General features: G+C 45.3%; 1 protein-coding gene across 1 annotated transcript in view; it reads right to left on the bottom strand.

The window, feature by feature from the left end:
• The window catches only part of IL13RA1 (interleukin 13 receptor subunit alpha 1), a 56,102-nt gene that overhangs the window by 21,963 nt on the left and 6,605 nt on the right, over positions 1-27,534 (bottom strand). The window contains exons 3-6 of the mRNA XM_080795247.1: positions 20,251-20,389; positions 17,953-18,073; positions 7,739-7,926; positions 6,023-6,174 (exon numbers count right to left, since the gene is read on the bottom strand). Of these exons, the coding sequence (XP_080651373.1) occupies positions 6,023-6,174; positions 7,739-7,926; positions 17,953-18,073; positions 20,251-20,389 (600 nt within the window). The remainder of the gene's footprint in view (positions 1-6,022; positions 6,175-7,738; positions 7,927-17,952; positions 18,074-20,250; positions 20,390-27,534) is intronic.

Genomic DNA, 27,534 nt, shown 5'->3' with positions numbered 1-27,534 from the left:
TCATCAGGGAAATGCAAATTAAATCCACAAGATAACAATACACACACCTACCAGACAATATCAAGTGTTGCTGAGAATGTGAAGCATCTAGCACTCTCAATGTCGGCTCTTAGTAGTGTAAATTGGCACAGCCATTTGGGAAAAGTCTTATTATCTATTAGAGACGATCCTACATAAGCCGCTGAGCCACACACGCCCACCAAAAATGTATGCACGCGCACACCAAGAGACAAGCAGGCAACGTTCATAAAGGCTCTATTCGTAAAGCCCCAAGCTGGAAACTGTGCTCATGTCCACCAGAGGGAGAACGGAGAAATCAAATGTGATATGTACCGACATGACGGAATGAATGCAATGAGAACAAAACACTGACAGGTACAGGCAATAAAATCTCTGTGACTCTTGTAAACATAACATTGAGTGAAAGAAGACAGACACACACGAAAAGTAAATTCTGGGGGCACCTGGGTGGCTCAGTCGGTTAAGCGGCTGCCTTCAGCTCAGGTCGTGATCTCAGGGTCCTGGGATCGTGGGATCAAGGCCCCAGATCGGGCTCCCTGCTCAGCAGGAAGTCTGCTTCTCCCTCTGCCCCTCCCCTGCACTTGTGTGCTCGTGCTCTCTCTAAAGTAAATACAATCTATTAAAAAAGTAAATTCTGTACAATTCATTTATATAGTTTACAAAGAGGCAACAAAACTAATCTATGGGATTAGAAATCCAGGTAATAATTGTCCTTTGGGAGGGTAGTGACCAAAATGGGTCACAATGGGGCTTCTGAGGTGCTGGTTACATAAGAGAAAAGTCATTTGCAAAAATCACTTATGAAAAATCATTGAGCTCTACATAACAACTCATGTGATTTTTCTATTGGACACTATACATCAATTAAAAGTTTAAAAAAAAAAAATAACAGTGGCGCCTGAGTGGCTCAGGTCATGATCCCAAAGTCCTGGGATCCGGCCTAGCGTAAGGCTCCCTGCTCAGTGGGGAGCCTGCTTCTCCCTCTCCCTCTGCCCCTGCTCCTGTCACTCTCCCACGCATGCTCTCTAACAAATAAATAAAATCTTAAAAAAAAAAGTAAAAAAAACCAGTCTCCCTTGTTGAGAGTATAATATATCAAACACAATTGGGTTAGAGAAAAGACAATATAAAGCAAAATTCTCCTTCACACAATTTAAGTCATTTGCTGTCTGATGGAAAGAGAAAGATCCGTTCCTAAAATGCAATTATTTCAAAAATGGAGCAAAAAAAATCAACACATGAAAATCTGTTGCTTAGTATAAATAGTCTACTTCTGGCCAACAGATTATACGAAAAGATGTTCAACATCACTAATCATCAGAGAAATGCAAATCAAAACCACAATGAGGTATCACCTCATACCTATTAGAACGGCCATCACCACTGAAAAGGTAAGAGATAACGAATGCTGGCAAAGGTGTGGAGAGAAGGAAACCGTCATATGCCTGTTGGTGGGAATGTGAACAGGTGCAGCCACTATGGAAAATAGTATGGAACTTCCTCAAAAGGTTAAAAATAGAAATACCAGCATAGGGAATAGAGTCAGTAATACTGTGATAACATTGTATGGTGACAGATGGTGGCACCTACGGTGAGCACTGAGAAATGTACAGAATTGTTGAAAAAATATGTTGTATACCATATCTCAATTATACTTCAATTAAAAAAATACCATATGACTCAGTAATTCTACTACTGGATCTCTATCTGAAGAAAATGGGGGCACCTGGGCGGCTCAGTCAGTGAGGCCTCTGACTCTTGGTTTCAGCTTCAAGGTCATGATCTCAACGGTCGTGGGATAGAGCCCCGCATCAGTGGGGAGTCTGCTTGAGATTCTCTCCCTCTAACTCTCCCCTCATACACATGCTTTCTCTCTAAAATAAATAAACAAATTGGGGGGTGGGGGGGTAGAAAATGAAAACACTAATTTGAAAAAATACATGCATCCCTGGGGCTCTTGAGTGGCTCAGTTGGTTAAGCGTCCAACCCTTGATTTCGGCTCAGGTCGTGATCTCAGGGTTGTGAGATCGAGCCCTGGGTCAGGCTCTGCACTGGGTGTAGAGGCTGCTTGGGATTCTCTCTCTCTGCCCCCTGCCCCAGCTCATGTGCTCCAACAACAACAAGAAACATAAAAGGAAGAAGAGGAAAAGATACAAGATACATACACACCTATGCTTGCTTCAGCATTTGTCAGTTATTTACAATAGCCAAGATATGGAAGTAACCCAAGTGTGCACCGAAAGATGAATAAAGAAAATGTGACATATATATATATGTATATTCCATTGTGTGTGTGTGTGTGTGTATATGTATATATATATACACACATATATACACACACATATATGTGTATATATATATATACACACACATACACACACACACACACACACACACAATGGAATACCATCCAGCTGTGGCAAAGGAGATCCTGCCATTTGTGACAACAGGGATGCAACTCAAGAGCACTGTAGTGTGAAGTAAGTCAGGGAAACACACTGTATAACCTCACTTAAATGTGGGATCTAAAACGAGCTCACAGAGGCAGAGAGAAGAATGGTGGTTGTCAGGGGCTGGGCGATTGGGGTAAATGGGGAGATGTTGGGCAAAGGGTACAAACTTCTACTTCTAAGTTCTGGGGATCGAATGTACAGCGTGGTGATTATAGTTAATAATACCGCATCGTATACTTGAAATCCGCTAAGAGAGTAGATCTTCAGTGTTCTCACCATTTAAAAAGGGGTAACTGTAACTTTGTGGCGTGCCGGGTGAGTTAGTTAACATGACTGTGGTCATCACCTCACAAGGGGAATGTACATTGAGTCATCACGTTGTACACCTAGAAAATAATCACACTGTACAACCCAAATATATATGCTTTTTACTTGTCAATCATACTTCAAAAAAGCTGGAACCAATGGTCAACTTCTGTCAAAGAGACGTTTAAAGATGGGACGAAGACCAGAGCACACGGCTATGACTTTTGACCTTGTATGTTACTAAGTGGTTCCTAGCAGCATCTGTGAAGAGCAGAAAGGCGAACTGAATGATGACGAGCATCCTATCGACACTTCGCATGGGGCATAGGAAAAGCCACTTGGGAATCAGAGACCTGCTGGGGAATCCCAAGGACCAGCCACCACTTGAGGGACCTGGTTGCAGGTTCATGTCCCCTCCCCTGGGCCATCTCCCAGATGCATGTACGTTCCAAAATTGGCAAATCACTGTGTAAAATGGAAGGTCTGAGCTCTTCTTCAAACGTAAGTTCCCTCGCATAGTTTAGCGGCTGCTCAGATAACTCTGTGAGAAAAGGAAAACAAGAGCACGGAGGACCAAGCGGATAGTCTGGGCAGAAGGGGTGTGGTCAAAGACAGGTCGTTCCTTGCTTTGTGATTGTCACCAGCTACCTCTGACCCCAAACCCCATGAGATGGCACCACTTCCTGTCCCGGCCTACTTCCCCCTCTTAACTACAACATCAGGCAAAATAATTCCTCAAAAATCTTGCAAAAAGCAGGGGAAAAAGGTCTCAAAATCAGCGAGCACACAAAAAGCTGATGACATTTTAGGAGAGGAAGCAGCTGGTGAACATCTGCTAGGACAAAGAACATTCAATTCAAACGTGTCAACAGAGTTCACTCCAAACAGACCACGGTTCTGATTTAGGAGGATAAATGCCATAGTACGTACATTCTTTTTAGTGCATTAGTTTGTTTAAAAAAAAAAAAGGTAATTCAACAAGAATTTCTTTTTTCTTTTAAGATTTTATTTATTCGTTTATTGGAGAGAGAGAGAGGGAACATAAGCAGGGGGAGTGGGAGAGGAAGAAACGGGCTTCCCGCTGAGCAGAGAGACCCATGTGGGGCTCGATCTCAGGACCCCGGATCACGACCTGAGCTGAAGGCAGACGCTTAACGACTGAGCCACCCAGACGCCTCTTAACAAGAATTTCTTAAGTGAGGACTATGCACATGGTGTTCTCAAAGTTTAATACAAGACCAGTCTTTGAATACAGAAAGACCAACTTATCAGCTGTGTGGCCTGTAGCAAGTTACTTTATCTCTCTGAGCCTTAGTTTCTCAATAAAATACAGGTCAGAGGAGAACCATTTGATGGACTGTTACATGCTATTGTACAAGAAGTACCAAGCAGAGTATCTGTGTAGTCCATCAGGAACACTTCATAAGTGAGGTCACGTGACCCCCCCCTCCACGCCGGTGTCAGGGACACAAGCTTTGGAGTTAGACTTGCTGAAATCTTGACTCTACCACTTAACTTAGGAGTAAAACTCTGAGATTGCATACTTCTCACCTGTGAAACGGGGATAAAATCACAGGCCCTAGGTCCCCGGGGTTACAGTGAGCACTGCGGGAGGTGGCTGAGACAAGGTGCTTATGAAAATGCCCACCCAATAGTCCTCACTCCTGCACGTCAGCCACGATGAGCAGGAGCCGCACAAAGTTACCACCACCGAACTCCTCCCTCTAGGAGCTCTGTTTTTAGCCAGGAGACAAGGCCTCCCCATGTGATCCGGGGAACCAGTGGGACATAATTCAGTGCCAGATGAGTAATACAAGCAGCCTGCGACTGAGGATTTCAGACGGAAGAGAGCGGTAAAGGCCAGAGCAGTCACTCTGACAGCTGACTTCGCTGTAAACCTCAGCCTCACCTTCTCCCCACTTGGAAGCCCTCTGCTTTCTCCCTTCGCAGTACCATATGGGGACTCTGGCTTCTGGTATGGATAACGATTATTCTATTTCAGCAAACAGATTCATCTCCGAATGCCCAGAAAAGCTCTGGTCAGCTGTGGACCTGGGCACTCCCTCTGGGGTTACAGCCTGTCAACACTGGCTTATTTTAGTAAGTATTTTGAAACTCCCACGGTGAGCTGAAACAACTGGACCGAGGAATCTGTCCACATGCGAGATGCGGGGCTCTTTTAAAAGCCAATATAAAACCCTCGGTCTTGAACTTATACAACTCCAGTGCAGCCAAGGCCCAGGGCCACTGGCATGCCCGTGACCAGCACAGCCCCTGTGGTCTTGAGGCGCCACTTTATGGAAAATACACTCCTCGGGGACCACGGTATTAAAATCCGGGCAAACTTTTCGGGTTGAATCAACAAAACCCCACTTGGTCAGTCGTTCAGACAGAAGCGTTGTGGGCCCGAGGGTGTGATCACTACTGTAAAGTGGAACGATGAGACTGATGTCGTGAGGTCCCACCGTATCCTGTTACGTATCCTATCCCAGGTGCCCATGGGGACCTCTAATTAGTACATTTTGTACTCGATTCCCAACGGCGCCAATTTACAGAATCCAACAGTGGCGTACTACTCAAATTTGACGACTCTAGTTGCCACAAACTCCAAGACGAGGGAACAGCCACACTGGAGCCTTGAAGAATCTACCAGATTGGACCCCAGCCTCCTGCTTACACGTCTTTCCCTACTCGATTTTGGCCACGCCAGTCTTTCTGTTTCTCACACATGCCAAGCTCATTCGTGCGCATGGCTAGCCCCTGCTTGTCACTCTTGGTCTTATCTCAAACGTCATCACTTCGGATGATCATGTCCCCTCAGGCCCTCCCATCATGCTACTACATGACCCATCTGACTTTCTTCATAGCATTCATACCTTGAAATTAGCCTGCTCATTTATACACTTATTTCCTAGTAGGTAGGCTTCACGGGAAAAACAGAGCTTTTTGTCAGGGTCACGTGCACACAAAATAGTGCCTGGCATCTAGCAGATATGTAATGAAAATCTGTTCAACAAATGAACTGATGAACGGCTTGAATCTTACAGCCAATGCTCTTACCATAGACCCTCAAACCTTCCACTGTGCCCTAGTCCAGACGAGAAATTTCATCATCACCATTGTCATCATTGGGTGACATATCTAAGAGCTACATTTCACGATGTCTCCATTTACTACCCTGGAAGAAATTCAAGTGAAAGAAAAATACCCCCAATAAAATCAACTAGCTAGGAAAAACTTACGTAGAAAATATCATTCGTCTCAGTTTGGCTGTTATTGACTTCTACTTGATAAGATAAGCATCTGCTGTAAAAATTCTGTGGATTCTTCCACTGCACATACAAGTTACCATTTTGGAAGAATAGACGTTTAATATGTGGGGGATCAGGTTTCACTGAAAGACAGAAATGGAAGAACACAAATTAGCGCCCAGAGTATTTTTGATGAGGTTCATGTATGTGTAGAGATAATGAAGGTCACCATAAATAAGCTTATTTTAAATTGTCTCATAAAGTGGATCCAAAGAACATCTTTGGGGTGTCTGGCAGATGACGTGAACTCTGACCTGCAACCATCCGGTTAGAACACGGCTGGGGTATAATCAGGACATCCAGCTGTGACACAGAGAATAAAGAAAAGAAGCACTTGGGGCTAGATGTGCATCTACCTAATGGATCATGAGGGGCCCCAGGGGTTTCCCCAGCTGCCACTCACTTGCGTCAATCCAAGACCATAATTAAAACATTAGTCTAGTCTCTGTCACATACTGCAACATGGACAAACCTTGAGGACATTATACTACGTGAAACAAGCCTATCACAAAAGGGAAAACACTGCAGGATTCCACCCATATGAGGTATCTAAAGTGGTCCGAATCATAGAAGCAGAAGAGAAAGCTGCTTACCAAGGGCTGGGGGAGGGGAAATTAGTGTTTAGGGGGCACTGAGTTTCAGTTTTAAAAGATGAGAATGTTCTAGAGATCTGCCGCACAACAATGTGAATAGACCTCACATTACTGAACTGTACACTTAGAAATAGTTACAAGGGGAATTAGCACAACCTCACTCCCCTGGCCTTCGGTCCATACTTAGAAGTCACCTGAGTGACTGTCTGAAGGCGTGGTGAAGAGCGCTCTGCTCCCAGACTTGGGAACCTTGGTCAATTCATGGTTATGTGCCCATGAATTTTCCGTATACTTAACCAGAATCTGCGCTCCCTGGTGGGATCTTACAACAAATAAATAAACACGATGCTTACAGTAGTAGTCTGCTTAGGGATTTACAAAATACTTACATATCTCACATCATTTGGGACTTTGGACAGTCCTTTGAAGTCAGGAGGGACTATGGACCCTGTTTTACAGATGAGGAAACACTTAAAGAAAGTTTATATGCTTTGTCCAAAACGTAGTCCTAGGAGCTCAAGCAGATACTGTGTTTTCAAGTCGAGGCCTCTAGTTCTAAAAGGCCAACACTCGGCTGTGTTGGCCGTTCTGAGCAGTCAGGGCCTACGCCACCCCGCACATTAGCTAGTTTGAATATCACTTCTGATCGCTCCTTCTCCAGTCAAAGCCCTTTTTCAACTAAGAGAAAGATTACTCAAGAATCATATTTCATTTTATTCTGCAGCATCATCCTCTCGAGTATCATCAGTAAAAGAGAACAGAACTTAAGAGTCAAAGAGCCCAGCTCCAGTCTTGGTTCTACAACTGACTGTGCATTTGAAGTCTCAGCACACTCAGAAGCAAACAAGAGCAAAGCATGTGGCATATATACTTAATAATATTAGAATTTCCAAGGCTGCCACTTAAAAAAATCAAATAAAGATATACATAAATACAGTCCTTTTTTCTGGGAAAATCTTAAAACCAAAATCATTCCTTTTTTATTCTCTATACTAACTGTTCGAAAGATATAACACTTTTACCCATACTGTTGTACAGGGCTTCTAAAACTTACCATGAGAAGTTAAAGGCACTATATTGAAGGATGGTCTAATTTTTCCTGCATTATCCTTGACCACTATTTGGACACTGTGTTGCTCAAAACTGGAATCCTTCAAATTAGTCAGAGCAAAGGAACAACCAATGTGTTGACCTTCCCTATAGATGTCTTCACACTGAAGAATTTTTCCCAGGCTGCTGTGCCTGCAAGATATAATGAGACAACCTTCTGGATTATTTTTAACAAGGTGTTCAGGAAACAAAGGCAGACATTTGTTTTCTTTTAAACAGCTGAAGAGGACCGTGAAAGGCAACATTTGCAATACAGAAAGATAGCTCTTCTTAAAACCCTCTTTTATAACGTGGCTCCATTTCATACTCTAGCAAGAAACAAATGCTCCTTTATGATGAACACTGGTACTTTCTTCTTCTTCTTTCTTTTTTTTTTTTTTAAGTAATCTCTACACCCAATGTGGGACTTGAACTCAAGACCCTGAGATCAAGAGTTACCCAAGCCACACGCCCAAACACTTGTTCATTTGTTCGTTCTTTTTTTCCTTTTCTTTTTTTTCAAGATTTTGTTCATTTGAAGAGGTGCTTTGTCAGAGGAAGAGACAGAGAGAGCACAAGTAGGGGGAGCAGCAGGCAGACGGTGAAGCAGGCTCCCTGCTCTAATGTGGGATTCGATCCCAGGACCTAGAGATCATGACCTGAGCCAAAGGCAGACGCTTAACCAACTGAGCCACCCAGGTACCCCAACACTGGTACTTAATTTAAAAAATATATATATTTTATTTATTTATTTATTTGAGAGAGAGAGAGAGAGCATGATCGAGGAGAAGGTCAGGGGGAGAAGCAGACTCCCCGTGGAGCTGGGAGCCCGATGTGAGAGTCGATCCCGGGACTCCAGGATCATGACCTGAGCTGAAGGCAGTCACTTAACCAACTAAGCCACCCAGGCGCCACAACACTGGTACTTTCAATAGCTATGAAAATTCCAGGAGCCCTGACTCCTTTTCGTCTTCTGTACAAGAGATCTTAAGAGGCCAGCATGAGAAGTTTTAGGCTTCTTGAAAAGGCCTCATCTGCTGAATTCCACGGTTCTCCTCTGGCCCTTCTACCTGCCTGCCTTGCTTTCGTGGCTTCTCTTCCTTCTCCCTTTTCAAGGGTTCACATTCGGTCCTCTGCCCTCTGCAGATTCCTCGCTGCTGCTTACTCCCTCATCCATTCTCCCCCAGTTTATCATGTCTGTCCCTCGACTAGAATTTCTACACTGGGGATTCCTTGGTGCCAGTCCCAGATTTCTAATGGCTTCATTTGAGTGTTCCACTCTGGCCTCAAAGTCAATGTCCTTATGCCCTCTCTTCCTAGCCAAACTGCCTATCTTCTGACCTTCCCCATTCCCATCAATCAGAGCGCATTTTCTCTGGACTCCTTGATTACGGCCTTTGAAATTACCCTTTCCCCCTTCCTCTCCCTATATTCTCTCACCTCATTCTGTTACTTCCTTCCTTCACAAAGCTTCTTGGATTCTCTCCCGAGACATTCCTGGAACCCTTACCGTGTTGTGTGCCCTCACCACTTCAGCCTTCACATCCTCTCTGGAAGGACCTCGCTGACCTTCATTATCAAGCTATCTATCCTCTAACCCCTGCCAGATCAATGTTCCAGAACACAGTGGTTTTCTACGTGTCTTACTCCACCGCGTGGCTTTAACTGCTTTCCATCCGCAGCACTGCTGGGATCTGCTTTCCATTCCCAAACCTCTACGCACCCCTCTCCCCAAGGAGCATCAGCACCCAGTGCAGGGCAGGCCAACAGAAGGGACTCATGACACTTTTCTGGCTAGGGTCTCAACGGCTTCTGTCTCATAGTAGCTGGCAGAAGCCAGAGTCAAGCCCTACCTCAGCCGTAATGGGAGGTATGCCAAGGTTCTACAGAAAGGGAAGGCAACTTTAAACTTTAAATGAACTAACAGGATGAGTCCCAAACCCTTGACTTGTTACCTCCAGTCATCTGTCACTGTATAGAATGCAGATTCCTCAAGCCCTCTCCTGAGAACCCTATTCAGCGGGTACTGCCAGGGCCTAGGTGCCCACATTTTGACAGCGAATCTCTTCTGCACAGCGGGTACGCACACAAACAGAGTCAGCTGATCTCTGCCCAGGGGGCAAGGACGGTCTCTTCAACAAATGGCACCGGAACAACTAGACAGGCGTCTAGATGCAAAACGATGAATCTAGACACAGTCCTGACTCCATTCACGAAGCCAAACTCACAAACTCACAAACTCACAAACCTGAATGGCAAGTGTAAAACTATAAAACTCTTAGGATGTGACTTAGGGAAAAACCTAGATGAGCTGCAGCGTGGCGACAAGCTTTTTAGATACACGGAAGACCTGATCTAGAAAAGAAATAATCAGCTGGACTTTGTTCAAATTAAAAACTTCGGCGCCTCCAAAAATCAGTAGTAAGAGAATAAGAAAGCAAGCCACAGACTCAGAGGAAATATTTGCGAAAGACATGTCTGATAAAGAATTGCTACACAAAATACACAAAGAATCCTTAAAGCAATAAGAAAACAGGCACCTCACCAAAGAAGATAGACAGATGGCAAAGAAGTATCTGAAAAGATGTTCCAAATATGTCATCAGGGAAATGCAAATTAAAAACAACAAGATGCCACTACACACCTGATAGAATGGCAAAAGTCCAGAGCAGCGCCACCACCAAACCCAGGGAGGACAGGGAGCAAGCGACGGGAGTGCTCCTTTGCTGCTCGTGGGAATGCAAAATGCTGCAGCCCCTTTGGGGCAGAGTCTGGTAGTTTCTCACAAAACTACACATGCTCTTATCATACGACTGGCGATCCTGCTCCCTGGTATTTACCTAAAGGAGTTGAAAACTCCTGTCCACGTGAAACATGGCGCACAATTGTTCACAGCGGCTTTATTCATAATTGCCAAGACTCGGAAGCAACGAAGATGTCCTCCAGTAGGCGGACGCACGAACTGTGGTGCCCCCAGACACAGGGATATTATTCAGCTTAAAAAAAAAGAGGTCCCAAGCCAGGAAGAGACATGGAGGAAACGTAAACACGTATTACTAAGTGAAAGAAGCCAATCCGCAAAGGCTGCATGCGGAGGGCCCGACCACAGCGCCCTCTGGGAGAGGCAGCACCCTGGGGACATCAGGAAGCATCAGCGGTGGCAGGGCTTGTGGAGGGAAAGGTGACCAGGCAGAGGACAGAGGAGCTTTAGGGCAATGAAAATACTCTGTACAAGTATAAGGACAGGCACGTGTCATTATACGTTTGTCCAAACCCACAGGATAGACGACACCAAGACGGAGCCCAAAGGTAAAGTAAGGACTGCGAGTGGCTAGGACGTATCAAGGCAGGCCCATTAGTTGTGACAAACAGACCACCCTGGGGAGGGGGCTGCAGATAATGGGGGAGGCCATGAACTGCAGGGGTAGAGGGTATATGCGAAATCTCTGCACCTTCCCCTCTGTTTTGTTGTAAACCTAAAAACTTCTCTACAAAAATAAAGTCTTCAAAAACAAACCCCCAAACTCAGATCTAATATACTTACTCCTTCAAAGGCTATGAAAAGAAATATTTAAATACAGAAAATACAGGGTGCCTGGGTGGCTCAGCTGGTGAAGTGTTGGCCTTCGGCTCAGGTCATGACCCCAGGGTCCTGGGATTGAGTCCCACATTAGAGCAGGGAGCCTGCTTGTTCCTCTGCCTGCCGCTCCCCCTGCTTGTGCTCTCTCAAATAAAATAAAATCTTTTTAAAAATACAGAAAATGCTCTTGTCCCTTAAGAGATGGTACATCGAGTTTTTCTCCTAGTTGTAGGCCCCTGTGGTTCATGAATGAATACAGTCTCAGAAACTAAGTTAGTGCCATGGCTAGTTTTTAGATCAGACAGGCCTGGAATGTTCTCCACCCACACCCAGAAACAGAAACTGAAAAAATTTATGACACTTTTGTTACATAACTTAAAAAAAATAACTAGGCAGAACGTTAATTTTTTTCAACCAGTGAAAGGGACTTCTCTAATGGTCGATCTTTAAGATTCCTTTTTCACTTCGGTACCTTGGGTGTTTCACATACTTTCATGGACCCCAGATAAGAAATTTTAAAAAAAATTTTTTTGTTGTAATATGGACAAAATAACAAAAGAGGAAATATTGGGTTTTGAAAAAACAACTTTTGGGGACTTCTTGCAAAATATGAGATAACAAACCTGAGCCAGAAGGCATTCAGGTGCTTCCTGTGAAGATTCAGACACTGAAATCCTCCACAGAATCACACTATAGACATAAGGAGGAAATGGCCAGATTTAAAGACAATTTCCCCATCTCTGAAGATGATTAATGTGGTAAGAAATTCCCTAAAATTCATTGGCAGAGCTAGCCTGTAGCTCTGTTTTTTTAAAAGATTTTATTTATTTATTTGAGAGAGAGAATGAGAAAGGGAGGGAGAGAGAGAGAGAGAAAGAGAGAGAGAGCATGAGAAGAGGGAGGGTCAGAGGGAGAAGCAGACTGCCTACCAAGCAGGGAGCCCAATGCAGGACTCATCCCAGGACTCCAGGATCATGACCTGAGCTGAAGGCAGTCGCTTAATCAACTGAGCCACCCAGGCGCCCCGTAGCTACTTTTTTTTTTTTTTTAAGATTTTATTTATGTGAGAGAGATCACAAAGCTGGGGAGAGAGGCAAAGGGAGAGAGAGAAGCAGACTCCCAGGTAAGCAGAGAGCTAGCTGCGGGGCTCCATCCCAGGATCCTGGGATTGTGACCCGGCCTGAAGGCAGAGGCTTAACGACTGAGCTACCCAGGTGCCCCTAGTCTGGAGCTATTAAGGTCAGCCTCCTTTCAACGTCATACTAGCCCTGTAGAACCACAAGTCATTGCCTTGGGGCTTCAAAGTGACTCCAGTTTCTAACTGGGACACAGTCTCTGGCAGTTCGTTTGACATGATTTAAACTGGTACCTAAACCTAAACCAGTTCCCAGTGCTTGATAATGAATGAGCCAAGCACCTGCCTTTCTTTTGTGGTTTTGATTGGAAAGGATCTCTCTAGGGGAGGCAGGGGTAGAGGAGGTAAGAACAAGCTGCTAATTCTTCCAAGTGGGGGAAGAAGCCACCAATGTGTACCGGCTACATCTACAAGGCAGTGGGGATGAATTAAAAAAAAAAAACAAAACATAGCTCTCATGCACTGATTGCTTACTCTGTATGTGTTAGCAGCTGGCATAGCTCCAACCACCGTTCACCCAGTAACAGCCCTTACAACAACCTTAAGAGACAGCACTAACATCACTATGTCCATTTAACGAATAATCTGTTAAAAGAAAAAGCTGCAGGGTGCTGAGGGCAGAAGACTATAGAATCTGTAACTAGCACCATCCAAGGAGATTTTCTGGGATTACAGACCGTTTGCTATCTGTGCTGTCCAAGGCAGGAGCCACTAGCCGTGCGTGAAGGGGACTAGTAAGACGGAGCAATCGAAGTCTGCGTTTGACTTAAGTTTAATTAATTTGAATTCATATGTGAGTCGTCACAGGGGAGTCGTGGCTTCCATATTGGACAGCACAGGTCGTATATGCTACAGAAAGAGTCCACGCTGATAACTGATGCCGGGAACACGCATGACAAGCAGTGGTGTCCCTGACGCCCACCCCCTGGGGCACCAGTGAGCCATCACTCTCTTGTGACGGCTTCGTGAGCCACCTCCCACGGCTGCCAGTCATACCGGCACAGAGGCATCATCTGAGGGCTGACAGCCAGCCCGAGCCCATCTGCTCTCAGCTTTGGCAAGAGGCTGCATCTGCCCAGAGGAAGAGGGCTATTTCAACCCAGAGGAAAAAGAATTCTTGTTCCAATTGGTGGGTCCAATTTTTTAATAATTTACTCACCCAGAGGAGGCAGGTTTCGCAATTGGCACGAAGACTTGTTTTGTGCTAGTGCGCGCCTCAAGGCACCTCCCTGTCTTTGGCACAGACGAACTCCTAGGACAGGGCCACTGCTCACCTCCAGCACCACCCCGACTCCTGCTCGGGCGGCCATGGACTGAGGGACAGCTTTCCTCCTTTTCCTTCCTTCCCCTGCTCCTTGTGCAGACACAGACTCTAAAGGTTTTTCCCTGTGATTTTACCAATGACAATCCAGGGAAAGCAAGAGGAGCTGAGAGCATAATAAACACAGGGATGCTCCCAACTTCTAAGACATCGTAAGAGCCTGTACTGACAGCTCTCCCCGACCTCATCAGAGCCAGGCTACTCCTTTTAAGGCTTAGTTCTCTGGCCCCTTCACTAGCAATTCTTCGGGGGAGTCCAACTGACTCGGTCCTTCTCTCTTTCTACTCCTGGACCATAATGCTCCTTAGTTGCTAACCCCTCCTAAGTCCTCACGCTAATCCCGAATGTTCTCTAAGCTCTGGATCCTACAGCGCATTTCAAACTTACTTCTGGAGCCCCTGCCATGTGTCAGGCGCCAAGGGTAACAAGACACAGCCTCTGCTCTCAAGGGAGATGGCAGCCCGGGGAGGGCCACCACTGAGGAAACAGGAAGTGACGACACAGTGTGCTGTGTACTATGACACAGGAACGCGCAAAGTACGCGGGACACGATGGTCCAGCATGCATCAAGATTTGAGAGATAAAGGGAGGCATTCTGGAAGGGAAGTGATGTCTGGGCCGAGACGAGGACAAAGCAGAGGCGTGCAGGTGAAAGGACGAGGTCTGCGCTGCGAGGGGACGGAGGGGACGTGGCATGCTGCCACCGTTCCACTGAAGCATCTGTAGGGCCTGTTTGAGGAACTGAAAGGCGCTGGGTGCGGGCTGGACGGTAGGATGCCGGAGGGTGGAGGAGCCCAGCAGGAGGAGGGGGAGGCTGGGGCCAGACCGGGGACCGGGCGGAAGGAGCCAGGTCAGAAAGGGCTTTTGTCCGTAGTGCTGAGGACTTTGGACCTTATCCCAAAGCCACTGGGGAGCCACTGCGGGACTTTAATGAAAGGAGAAACAATTACCACAAGTGGACAAGTGAAACTACAAAACCTCAAATGAGAATTGTTTATCTCGGGGGGAAAAAACAGCCCTGGAGACGGAACCACACACAGTCTCCGTGCCGGTGGGCCTCCCAGGCGGACTTGGTGGGGAGCGCCCCGCGCAGCAGGGGAGGAGAGTAGGTGTGAAGCCTGCAGGGCCCTGGCCGGCCGGTCCTGCGACTCTGGGATCTGCAGAGTGCTTTGAGACACCCAAAATATGTCTCATCACGTCATCGGGCAAAACGGACATTCCGGGAGCCGAGGCCACGTTTATCCTCTAGTTTCGGAAGTCCTGCACATGGCCCTCCACACCCCATTCTCTCAGAGGCAGTCTGAAGGAAGGACAGAAGGAGGGACAAGGCCACGTGGAGAGCGCACTGCCCACGCAAGCTCTCCCGCTTCCCCAGCCTGGTATCACATGCCCCTTCCTCAGCGCTCTTCCCCAGCGCCCGCGCTCGGGGAACCCGTGTGTGCAGTCCACCCCCTTCATCCGAGCTCCCTAGCTGTGCCCTGCCACCACCACCACACCCCCAAGCTCCACCTAGCTTCTAAAGAGAGTTTGTGCCTCTGCCAGCCATCATACACTGTTATTTTTATACAGATAACTGTTGGGTGTGGTCTCTCCCCCCTACGTTTGAAACTTTAAGAGCAAAGAGCCATGTCTCTTAGTTCTGCTGCCTGTTCAGCGCTTTATCCGCAATGTGTGCCAAATAAAATCTTACTGAATTGAACTGATTAACCTCGTCCTTCCTTCCTTGCTCTGTGGCTAATAACTCCAGGCCTGAAACGAAAGGAAATGCTTAAAGATTAATTTAGAAATTTAACAAAATTTGTGGATGTGCACACTGATCTCAGATATGTTATTTTGTGGGGAGCTAACCTACTTTTTTTTCAATAGTTGTTTTCTCGTCAGTTCCTTAAATTTTTTTTATTAATGTAGAGTTGACATACAATGTTATATTAGTTTCAGGTGGGATGATATCATTTTCCTTTTTTAAAGGTAGATACCAATCACTCATACATTGCTGGTGGGAATATAGAATGGCACAGCCACTCTAGAAAATCGTTTGGCAGTTTTCTATAACACAAAATAGGCAACTACCATGTGACCCAGCAATTGCACTCTTGGGCATTTCTTCCAGAGATATGAAAAGTTATGCTCACATAAAAACCTACACATGAGGGGCGCCTGGGTGGCTCAGTGGGTTAAAGCCTCTGCCTTCGGCTCAGGTCGTGGTCCCAGGGTCCTGGGATCGAGCCCCGCATCAGGCTCTCTGCTCGGCAGGGAGCCTGCTTCCCCCTCTCTGTCTGCCTGCCTGTGATCTCCGTCTGTCAAATAAATAAATGGAATCTTTAAAAAAAAAAAACAAAAACCTGCACATGAGTATTTATAGCAGCTTTATTCATAGCTGCAAACAATTAGAAACAACCAGGATATCCCTCAGTGAATAAATGTTTAAACAAACTGGCACATCCATACCATGGAATAAAAAAAAAAAGGAAGAGATGAACTACTGATTCAACAACTTGGAGGGACCTGAAGGGTATTACACAGAGTTTTAAAAAAAAGTCTCAAACAGTTATATGCTATGTCTACTCTAGTAACATTCTTGAAATGACAAAAATATAGAGATGGAGAACAGATTAGTAATTGCCAGAGGTTAGAGACTTGGGGGAGCGGAAGGTGGAGGGGGGTGCAGAAGGGAGGAGGGTATGGGCATAAAATAGCAATTCAAGGGATCCTTGTGGTAAGGGAACTATCCTATATTTACACGTGATACAATTACGCAGAACTACACACACACATACATATTATCACACACACACACACACACACACACACACACACACGAGTGCATGTGACACTGGTGAAACCTGAGTAAGGTGGGTGGACTGGAACCACAGCAACTTTCTGGTTTTGATATCATCTTCTAGTTATAGGCCATGCTACCTCTGGGAGAACCTGCATGAAGGGTACTCTGGGATCTCCTGGTACATTTTTTGCAACATCCTGTGGATCTACACTTACACTTTTTTAAAAAGATATTTTTAGAAAATAGACACCAAAAGCAGATGCACGTTTCACTGAAGCAAACTGCCCATCTTCTTGGGTTTGTAAAAAGAAGATGTGGGGGCACCTGGGTGGCTCAGTGGGTTAAGCCTCTGCCTTCGGCTCAGGTCATGATCTCGGGGTCCTGGGATCGAGCCCCGCATCGGGCTCTCTGTTCAGCGGGGAGCCTGCCTCCCCCCCTCTCTCTGCCTGCCTCTCTGTCTACTTGTGATCTCTCTCTCCTTGTCAAATAAATAAATAAAATCTTTAAAAAAAATTAAAATTAAAAAAATAAAAAATAAAAAGATGTGGTATATATACACAATGGAATACCACTCGGCCATAAAAAAATGAGCTCTTGCCATTTGCAAACAACATGGATGGACCTAGAGGGTATTGTGCTAAGTGAAACAAGGCAGAGAAAGACAAATACCATAGGATTTCACTTCTATGTGGAATCTAAAAAACAAACACATTCTTAAATACAGAGAACAAACTGGTGGTTGCCAGAGGGGAGGTGGGTGGAGGGCGGGTGAAACAGACGAAGGGAATTAAAAGGCACAAACTTCCAGGTATAAAATAAATAAGTCAGGGAGATGAAAAGCACAGCATAGGCAATATAGTCAGTAATATTGTAATAACGTGGTATGGTGACAGGTGACAACTGTACTGAGACCTAATGGAAAGAATTGTTGAATCACTATGTCGTATACCTGAAACTAATAAAACATTGTATGTCAATTTATACCTCAACTAAAAATAATGATAAATAGGGGCGTCTGGGTGGCTCAGTTTGGTTAAGCATCTGACTCTTGGTTTTGGCTGAGGTCATGATCTCGGGGTGGTAAGATCGAGCCCCGAGTCGGGCTCCATGCTCAGCGGGGAGTCTGCTGGAGATTGTCTCTCTCCCACTACCGCCCCTCCCTGCCCCCACCCCCATGTGTTTGTGCTCTCAATCTCAAAATGAGTAAAGAAAATCTTAAAAACAAAACAAACAAAAAACAATAAAGCCCCCAAAACCAGGCTGTTCTTTTCTCGGTTTCGATTTTCAAGTAGGTTGGATTGCAGCGTGCCCCAAACCATCATGACCCGTCCTTCCCCCGCACATCTCCCGTACACACTCACCAGTAGTAGAGGGTATAGTTGGTGTCGGGACTTGCATTCCTCCCAGGGAGCCAAGTACACTTCATGTAGCTCAGGTTGTGCCAGACGCATTGTAGCTCAGTCACGGCGGACTCGGGATCACCTAGAAGACCCAGCCAAGGATTTAAGATGCTTCTTGCCCTGTCAGACCAACCCGCCAAACCCTCTGGGGCACGAGGGATGGTGAGAGTGCTTTTCTAGAAAGCCAAAGCCTGATCTCTCACCCCCATTTTACCCAGAAGGCACCCAGGATGGGGCGCCTGGGTGGCTCAGTGAGTTAAGCCTCTGCCTTCAGCTCTGGTCATGATCTCAGGGTCCTGGAATCGAGCTCTGCATCGGGCTCTCTGCTCAGCGGGGAGCCTGCTTCCCCCTCTCTCTACCTGCCTCTCTGCCTACTTGTGATCTCTCTCTCTATCAGATAAATAAATAAAGGGGCGCCTGGGTGGCTCAGTGGGTTAAGCCGCTGCCTTCGGCTCAGGTCATGATCCCAGTGTCTGGAGATCAAGCCCCACATCTGGCTCTCTGCTCAGCAGGGAGCCTGCTTCCCGCCCCCACCCCACCCCCTCTGCCTGCCTCTCTGCCTAACTGTGATCTCTGTCTGTCAAATAAATAAATAAATAAATAAAAATCTTTTAAAAAAATAAATAAATAAAATCTTAAAAAAAAAAAAAAGGTACCCAGGATGGAGGAAACCCAAACCTAACTTGTTATAATTTTCTTTCTCACCTCCAGATCCCAAGAAAATATCTTTTCTATCACTGAGGGACTCTAACTTTGTATTCCTAACTGGAAAGAGCGTTTCAAGGTCAAATAATATTTCCATGGCAGGAAACGAGTACGGCATTCCTAAATGAATGTGGAAACAGAAGCAACCCATATCTCTGTCTTTAAAGAAAACAAGTACTGAGTTAGAATTTACCTTCTTGTCTTTTGACCAACACTAACACAGCTTGTTTTAAAGACAAAACATTCCTCCTGAAGCAATCTGGGGGGAAGTGAGCATTAATATAACTCCCGGTAGCTGTTGACTGTTTGGTAGGACTTTGGGAGCTGTATAATCGTTATCATCTGAAGTCTCTACTGTTATAAAGCCTTCTGAGTTAAGGCATCATGTTGGGATTCAGGAAGGGGTATTGTCCAGAGACATCCCAACCATTTTACTGTCGTACTACAATTAGGCTTTTCAGATTATTTATTAAACTTCTAAAGAAATGAGAGTAGGGGAGGTAAGTTGTTTTAAACCAGGCTCCCAGCCTCGTGGCAACACTGAATTCTATAATTTTACAAACAAGACTTCATATACATTTGATCTGTGCAACGCAGGTAGAGGGAAGGGCCTGGAGAACAGGCCACATAGTGCTGAGGTTTGGAATTGGGAGAGATGGGACCCCTCCAAACACGGGGTGAACTGGGATCCATAGATGAGATGTACCCAGCATTTACTCTTTGCCGGGTACTTTTCTAAGCACCTCACACATACTGACTTCCCTAATCCTTTCAACAGTCCTGGGAGGCAGAACTATCATCAACCCCATTTTACAGATGAGGAAAGTGAAGTGGGTAGGGGCTAAGTCATCTGCTAAAGGTCACGCAGCTCTTCACTGGCAGAGCTGAGACTCTCGGACATCTGGGCTCCAGGAGCCCTGCCCTTCACCAGGATAAGCTCCTCCCTACAAGCAGCCCAAGCGCCAGAAGGAACTAGGTGACGGGCGGGAGGAGGCGGGGGGCAATGAAATGACTAACCTGACCATGTGAAAGCTTTCCCCAGGGCTTGTCCTGAACTGGAGCTAGGCCAGCTGGCCCATTTTCCTTTTATAACATCTTTCCCCAACTATATCTTGCATATCAAGCTAATCTTTCTATCAAATGAGGAAGATAGTACTTTGGGTTTCTTTAAGGCACTAGACCTGTAATCTGAAAGCCTAGAGCAACCCACTTGGTTCCCTTCTTCCTCATGAAATGGATCCGGGTGATAATCCATGCCTTGCTCGCTTCACAAGATAAGCTTCTGAGGCTCAACTTAGGGGAGGGTGTATATGTGTGTATATTACATGCCAAATTATCACATGCTATAGAACTCTGAGGCACAGTTATTCAAGTCCTGAGCACCTTGAAGGCAGGGACGTCCTCATATTTATCACCTAATATACACGTGCCTAGAACTAATCAGACTCAGCAAATATTTGAAAACTGAATGAATTAATGAACACTTAACATAAACACATGGATAATTTGCCTTTATTCCCCAAAGTACCAACAAACAGTGCTTTCGGTTGTTACCTTCCGGGGGCGGGGTGCACTTCTCCACCAAAATGCTAGGATTGTCACTTTCACTGGTGCTGCACTGGGACCCCACTTGCAGACAAATCCTCTCGTTCAGGGGTACTTCTTTTGAACGATGGGTTTCAGGAGCAATTTTCTAAGGTTAGGAAATTGTAAAAAGGCATTGCTCTAGCAAACATACAGCAATACACTTAGGTAATAAAACATCAGCATGTTCAAATGTGTTTTAAAAAAGAAAAAAAGGAAGGTTATCAGATGGCATAGGTCAGTGACTATAAACCCGCAGTGATTTTGCTCTCCCTGCTCCCCCCATCCTGGGGAACATGCTGGGCTGTCACAACTTAGGAGGGCACTGCCATTGGCCTGTAGTACGTAGAGGCAAGGATGCTGCTGAACATGGCTCGGTGCCCAGGACAGCTTTTCCTCCCCCCCACAGCAAAGAATCATCTCGCGCCAAATGTCAGTGGTATCACCACTGAGAAACCCCAGGAGACAGAAAAGACAAATTCCCACATTTTAAATGTATAAACATCATGACATTTGTCTCTAAACCTACCATGCTCACACATCAACTATCTAAAATTTTAAAGGTAACATAGTAAGATTATCAAAACTCAATTCCTAGGGGCGCCTGGGTAGCGCAGTCAGTTAAGCGTCCAGCTCTTGGTTTCCGCTCAGGTTGTGATCTTAGGGTCATGAGATTGAGCCTGGAATTGGGCTCTGCGCTCAGCACAGAGCCTGCTTGGGTTTCTCTCTCCCTCTCCCTTTGCCCATCCTCCCTACGCTCCCTCTCTCTCTCTAAAAATGAATAAATAAATCTTTTTTTAAAAATTCACTTCCTAACTAGATGCAGTATATTATCAAGATCAAGGTACAAACTGCTTTAAGAATCCAGTAATCCTGGTCACCTGTGAGGACAGAAAGGAAAGGAGGGCCTGAGGGACCAGAGAGAGAGTTTTCATTAAACATCTTTCTGTACCGTTTGACCCTTCTGACTCCCTCGCACAAGCATAGAGATTTCAAGGGATGCTACATGCACTGAGTACACCACACCCTTATTCTGTAAAGTAGATGGGCTTGTGGAGCTACAGAAAGCGGACTTCTAGAGAGCATACAGATGTAAGTTACAAATCTGGGCATTACGATTCAGAATAATGAGATTAGAGGGCTGTTAAGGAAATTAACATCTCCCAAACTGAAAAGAGTTGGAATAATTAAGAATTAAGCTGCTTTTAATCAGAGCTCCAAGGAGCTTCCTGTTTTGCAATGGTTTCTGACTCAAGTTGGAGACAGCATTTCCTTTTAGATACGTGCTGATGGCCTTGAAGTGGAAAATTTGTCAAATTTACCTCTATCTGCCCCCCTAAGGAGCTACTTGGCCATTTCCCATGCCTGCGGCCAGCTGAGCAAGAGGGCAGCTGTGACATACCCCCAAAACCAAGAAGTAAGGGTGCCCTCAGACAGATAGCTAGCAGACCAACAACTAATGAATCATAACAAAGACACACAAAAAAATCAAGTTAGAGGGACGCCTGGGTGGCTCAGTTGGTTAAGCGGCTGCCTTCGGCTCAGGTCATGATCCCAGCGTCCTTGCTCAGCAGGGAGCTGAGCTCCTTGCTCAGCAGGCTCCTTGCTCAGCAGGGAGCCTGCTTCTCCCTCTGCCTCTGCCTGCCACTCTGTCTGCCTGTGCTCGCTTGCTCTCTCTCCCTCTCTCTCTGACAAATAAATAAAATATTAAAAAAAAAATCAAGTTAGAGAAACTGAATAGCTCTTAGGCCCAAGCAAGACAGCACTCTGAAAAGGAAGCTAGCTGGTCAGCCCTGAAGAAAAGACAAAAGAAAGGTATGTATGTGAGAAAACTTCTGGCAGGGAGAAAAGAGGAGGATTTGGCCCCATGGACACTATGTACTTCTGTCCCGGCAAAGCTATGCCTACCTCAGTGAGACCTCTAGCTACTCTTAGCCAAGTACATTTTCACAACTAATTTCTGATTCCTTCACAGGAAACCTACTTATCGTTTGGCTTTCTACATAGTTGCTGCCTACAGGGAAGGAACACACCAGTTACGCCAACAGAAAGCTTTCTAGAATGTTTTTTCACCGTGATCGTTCTCATGGCAAAGTAAGGAATTGGCCCTTGAGAGATGAATGTGTGCTGGGGAAATGAGGGTTCTCAGCCTATGAAAGCGAAGACCAGCCCCAGGATCACAGTAACGGTGGCACGAAAGTTCCAAGTGCAAATTTCACCAAGATCACAATTTTACCAAGCCCGAGTCCTATATACCTCGAAAGGAGCCACCCTGACTCAAGGATCCTCGATAATTCCTGTTTAGAAGATAATTCCTGTCTGTCCTTTGAATAAACCAGGCGGAACATGTATGGTTAAATGCCATAAATCAGAATCATCATGGGAAAAACCCCAGTTCTCTTAGTATATTAGATATTGTTCCAGTGAGAGGGCTGAGGAATTTTATTAAGCGAAGATTTTTATTGTAATCGAATTTTTTAAGTTAAAAAAATACTTAAGTACTTAATCTGAACCTTGTCCTTGAGGGCATATAAATAACAACTCAGGAAAGAGACCATAGGGAGAAAAACAAAGTAATTTTTAAAAATCTCTTTCAGGGGCACCTGGGTGGCTGAGTTGGTTAAGCCTCTGCCTTCGGCTCAGGTCATGATCTCAGAGTCCTGGGATGGAGCCCCGCATTGGGCTCCCTGCTCAGCGGGGAGCCTGCTTCTCCCTCTCCCTTTGCCGCTCCCCCTGCTTGTGCTCTCTTTCTCTCTCTCAAACAAATAAAAATCTTTAAAAAAAACTCTTTCAAAGTTTAAGGTAAACAATATTAAGTTGGCATGAAAAAAGTAGAAACCCCAGTTGTCAATGATCACCAAGGGTAGCACATCTCTATCAGACAAGAAACTAAATCCCTCCCCTCGGATCCCAAGGAGGTTATGTGTGGACGGCTCCCACGTGACTTTCGGAGGCGGTGACTCACTCCCCTGGTAGCTGCTGTAGGACGACATTCCACTCCACCCCTTGGGGAATCTGGGCTTATTTGAAAATTTATCAAAAACCAAGGCCAGCGTCCTGAACTGGACCCTCCCCTCAGGACCAATGTGCATTTGGCTGGATCACACCTTTCCCAATTCCAGATTCCTTTCTCAGTAGAAAAAGAGCGTGGGCCTCAGCTTCTGCCCCTCTGGATGCCTGGATGGAACAACAGCTTTGTAATTTATTCACCTAGTGAGACTTGCTATCTCTGGGTGATGAAAGAGATCTAATCTGACGCCAAAGCACATAAATCAACATTCTTTTAACACCACCAAGCCGAGAAAACAAAAACAAAAACAAAACTTGATGCCAGATCGTCTTTCTACTTGCCAGACTGGGAAACTAGCAGGTACTGCTAAAACAATGGTGGAGGGCAGCCACTTAAAACTGAGCTTGTATTCTTAGAAAAATCATCTGTGAATCCCCAGCTCCTGTGTTAATGATCCTCCAATCTGAAGACTGAAAATAACCTCAAGGGTTTATCTCACTTAGCAACTTAGAATCTTTAGACAGTCACCTAAGCCCCCTAACATGTACAAACTATGCCAAAGCCGCTCCTTCAATATGCTTCAAAGGGCATATGCGCCCCAGTTTTGTCTGACGATGCTAATGCTTTGTCTGACGATGCTAATGCTTTGTCTGAAGGATGGAGAGGGAAATCACTCCTGCCGTTCACTGCCAGCCTCAGGGTTACAAACTTCGAAAGGCTGGCCAGGAAATCTCCCATCGCTGCTTACAAGGGATAATCCATGTTCACCAGGAGGGCAGCAGCGATGGCCATCACCACGGCCATCACCACCGTCACATGGCTGGAATATAAAGGAGCAGGCCTTAGGCAGAGGTCACCCTTTGTGGTCTCCATCTGGTCTCTTCAGCGGCAAAATGGAGGATAATATTAGGTTGAACCATATAACTCAAAGAAGCAACAATTTCATGTGATTCAACCTAACAGTAATAATAATAGTAAAAGCTGACAGTTATTGAATGTTGACGTGGTGCCAGATGTATTACGAATACCATCTCCTTGAACACATGTACCACTCACACGATGTAGGTCCTACCCCAGCATTTCACAAACAAGGAAACGAAGGCTCAGAGAGGTTAAGTGACTTGCTCAGGGTCACACACCTCCGAAAGGGGAAGAGGCAAATGTTCAAACCCAATGCTGTCTAATCCCATTGCCTCCTAAAGTCACTTTCAACTCTAAATGTCTGTGTCTACACTGCGGAATGAGCCCCGTTTCTAGGCTAGACCACCACCATGTCTCCCCGATCGATCCGCGGGTGTGCACGGCTGGCTAGTGAATATGGACCTGTTAGGAAACAAAGGTGACCTCTCCTCAGTTTCAACGAGATACTTAGGCGAAGCACTTAAAGGTCTTTCCTGGAATTTCTTAAGGCTGAACTAGGAAAGTTGCCACCAAGAATCCAAATGCCTACAGCCCCTCTTTAGGAATAAGAGGAAGCCAACAGTTTAAAAAGGGGAACTCGGGGTGCCTGGGTGGCTCAGTGGGTTAAAGCCGCTGCCTTCAGCTCAGGTCATGATCCCATCGTCCTGGGATCGAGCCCGCATCAGGCTCTCTGCTCAGCAGGGAGCCTGCTTCCTCCCTTCTCTCTCTGCCTGCCTCTATGCCTACTTGTGATCTGTCTGTCAAATAAATAAATAAAATCTTTAAAAAAATAAAAATAAAAATAAAAAGGGGAACTCAACTCCTGAAAGTATTACAGTCTTCTGCACTGAGAGCATCTCTTTTTGTTTGTTTGTTTGCTTTTTTTTTTTTTGAAAGATCTTATTTATTTCTTTGACAGAGAGAGGGAGAGAGATCACAAGTAGGCAGAGAAGCAGGCACAGAGAGGGGGGAAGCAGGCTCCCTGCTGAGCAGAGAGCCTGACTCGGGACTCGATCCCAGGACCCTGAGATCATGACCTGGGCCGAAGGCAGCGGCTTTAAACCCGCTGAGCCACCAAGGCGCCCCTGTTTGCTTTTTTTTTAATTAAAGTATAGTTGACCAATAACGTGATAGTCAATTCCAGTGTACAACATAGTGATTCCACATTTACATACCTTACTCAGTGATCCCCACAGTAAGTCGAGTTACCATCTGTCACCGCACAGTTATTACGAAATTATTGGCTATATTCCCTATGCTGTACTTTTCATCTCCATGACTTAAAATTTATTTTAAAACTGAAAATCTGTATGACTTAATTCCCTTCATGTATTTCATCCATTCCCCCCGATCCCCGGCAACCATCAGTTTGTTCTCCGTATCTATGAATCTGTTTCTGTTTGATTTTGTTTGTTTCTTTTATTTTTTTGACTCCACAAAAGTGCAATCATATGGTATTTGTCTCTGGTTCCATCGATGGTGTCACAAGTGGCCACATTTCGTTCTTTTTTATGGCTGAGTAATATTATATATATATATATATATATATATATATCTCCCACATCTTCTTCATCCATTCATCTATCAATGTACACTGAGATTGTTGCTTCTATCCCTTAGCTATTAGAAATCGGCCATTGTAAATGATGCTGCAATAAACATAGGGCTTCGTGTATCTTTTTGAATGAGTGTTTTCATTTTCTTCAGGTATATGCCCAGAAGTGGAATTGCTAGATCATAAGGCAGTTCTATTTTTAATTTTTTGAGGAACCTCCATTATTGTTTTCCATAGTGGCTATACCAATTTACATTCCCAACAACAGTGCAAGAGGGTTCCCTTGTCTCCACATCCTTGCCAACACTTAAGATTTCTTGTCCTTTTTTTTTTAAAGATTTTGTTATTAAATAATCTCTACAGCCAATGTGGGGCTCAAACTTACAACCCCGAGATCAAGAGTTGCATGCTCCACTGACTGAGCCAGCCACATGCCCTGACATTTCTCGTCTTTTTGATACTAGCCGTCCTGACCTAGTAGATACTGCTAGGTGATTTGTCTAATTGTGGTTTTGATTTGTATTTCCCCAACGGTGAGTGATATTAAGCATCTTTTCACATGTCTGTTGGCCATCTGTACACCGTCTCTGGAAAAAAGTCTATTTGGGTTTAGAGAACCTCCTTTAAAATGCAAATACTTCTGGGGCGCCTGGGTGGCTCGGTTGGTTAAACGGCTGACTCTTGAGTTTGGCTCAGGTCATGATCTTAGGGTCCTGGGATTGAGGCCCCTGTTTGTCCATGCTCACTAGGGAGTCTGCTTGAGGATTCTCTCTCCCTCTCCCTGTGCCCATCCCCACTGCACTCTTTCTCTAAAATAAATAAATAAATCTTTACAAAAATTAAAAATAAATAAAATGCAAATACTTCTGAGTAGCCTCAATTCTTCGTCAGTGAACACCTGAGCTATAATGAGCACTTCAGCAGGAAAGGGGCACGAATGGCAGATTAGCAAGTTTCCCTCCAAAGGAAGAACTTTTTCCATCCTCAATTTATTAAGCTTTCACATATGTTATTTGTCATGTCCCAGGAAGCCAGGGAAGTGAGCAGAGCCACACTTTACACAGCAGGAAACTAAGGCTCAGAGAGGTTAGGTAACTTGCCCAGGCCACACAGACAGCTGAGTGGTCCACCAACTAGAACCCAGTTCTGACTCTCCATGCCACCGAGCTGCATGAACCTGATTCACTGAGCCGAAGCCCTGTCACTAATATCAACTTCTCATTCAGCCTCCTCATGATTCTGGACGAATTCAACCCCAAATGTCCCTGACCTCCCCCCTCACTGAAAGAAGGCATAAAGATATAAAACAGTTTTGGACAGATGATCTGATGCTTTGAAGAAGCTGTTGAAGAGAAGGGGCTGCGAGCTGATCAGGCCTGAGCGAAAATTCCGTTGAATAAGACTATCATAAAGAATCTACAAAAAAAAAAAAGAATCTGAAATGATCCAATCCTGTTAACAAAAATTCACTTGCGCCAGCTATCCACATCCGACTGGGAAGGCTGAACGTTCCTCTCATTTTTCGTCGGGCATCGGGAAACTTAGTCAACCCTATCTGCCCCGGACATCTTACTTTCTCACTTGCCATGTGGCCATTCACTCTGGCGTTTGCATGGTTCTTACATATCTGTGTGCATGTCGTTAGCAAGACAGTGAACGTGTGGTCTGCATACAAGGCAACGGGCAGGAACACGGGAACACATTTTCACATAATTATTTGTTGAGTGCCTAGTGGCTAAAAGATATCTGGCATTTCCTAACAGAGTAATCTCATTGCATTTGATTATCA

This window comes from Martes martes (assembly GCF_963455335.1).
Source record: "Martes martes genome assembly, chromosome: X".
NCBI lineage: Eukaryota > Metazoa > Chordata > Mammalia > Carnivora > Mustelidae > Martes > Martes martes.
This window is presented reverse-complemented; position numbering and strand designations above follow the sequence as displayed.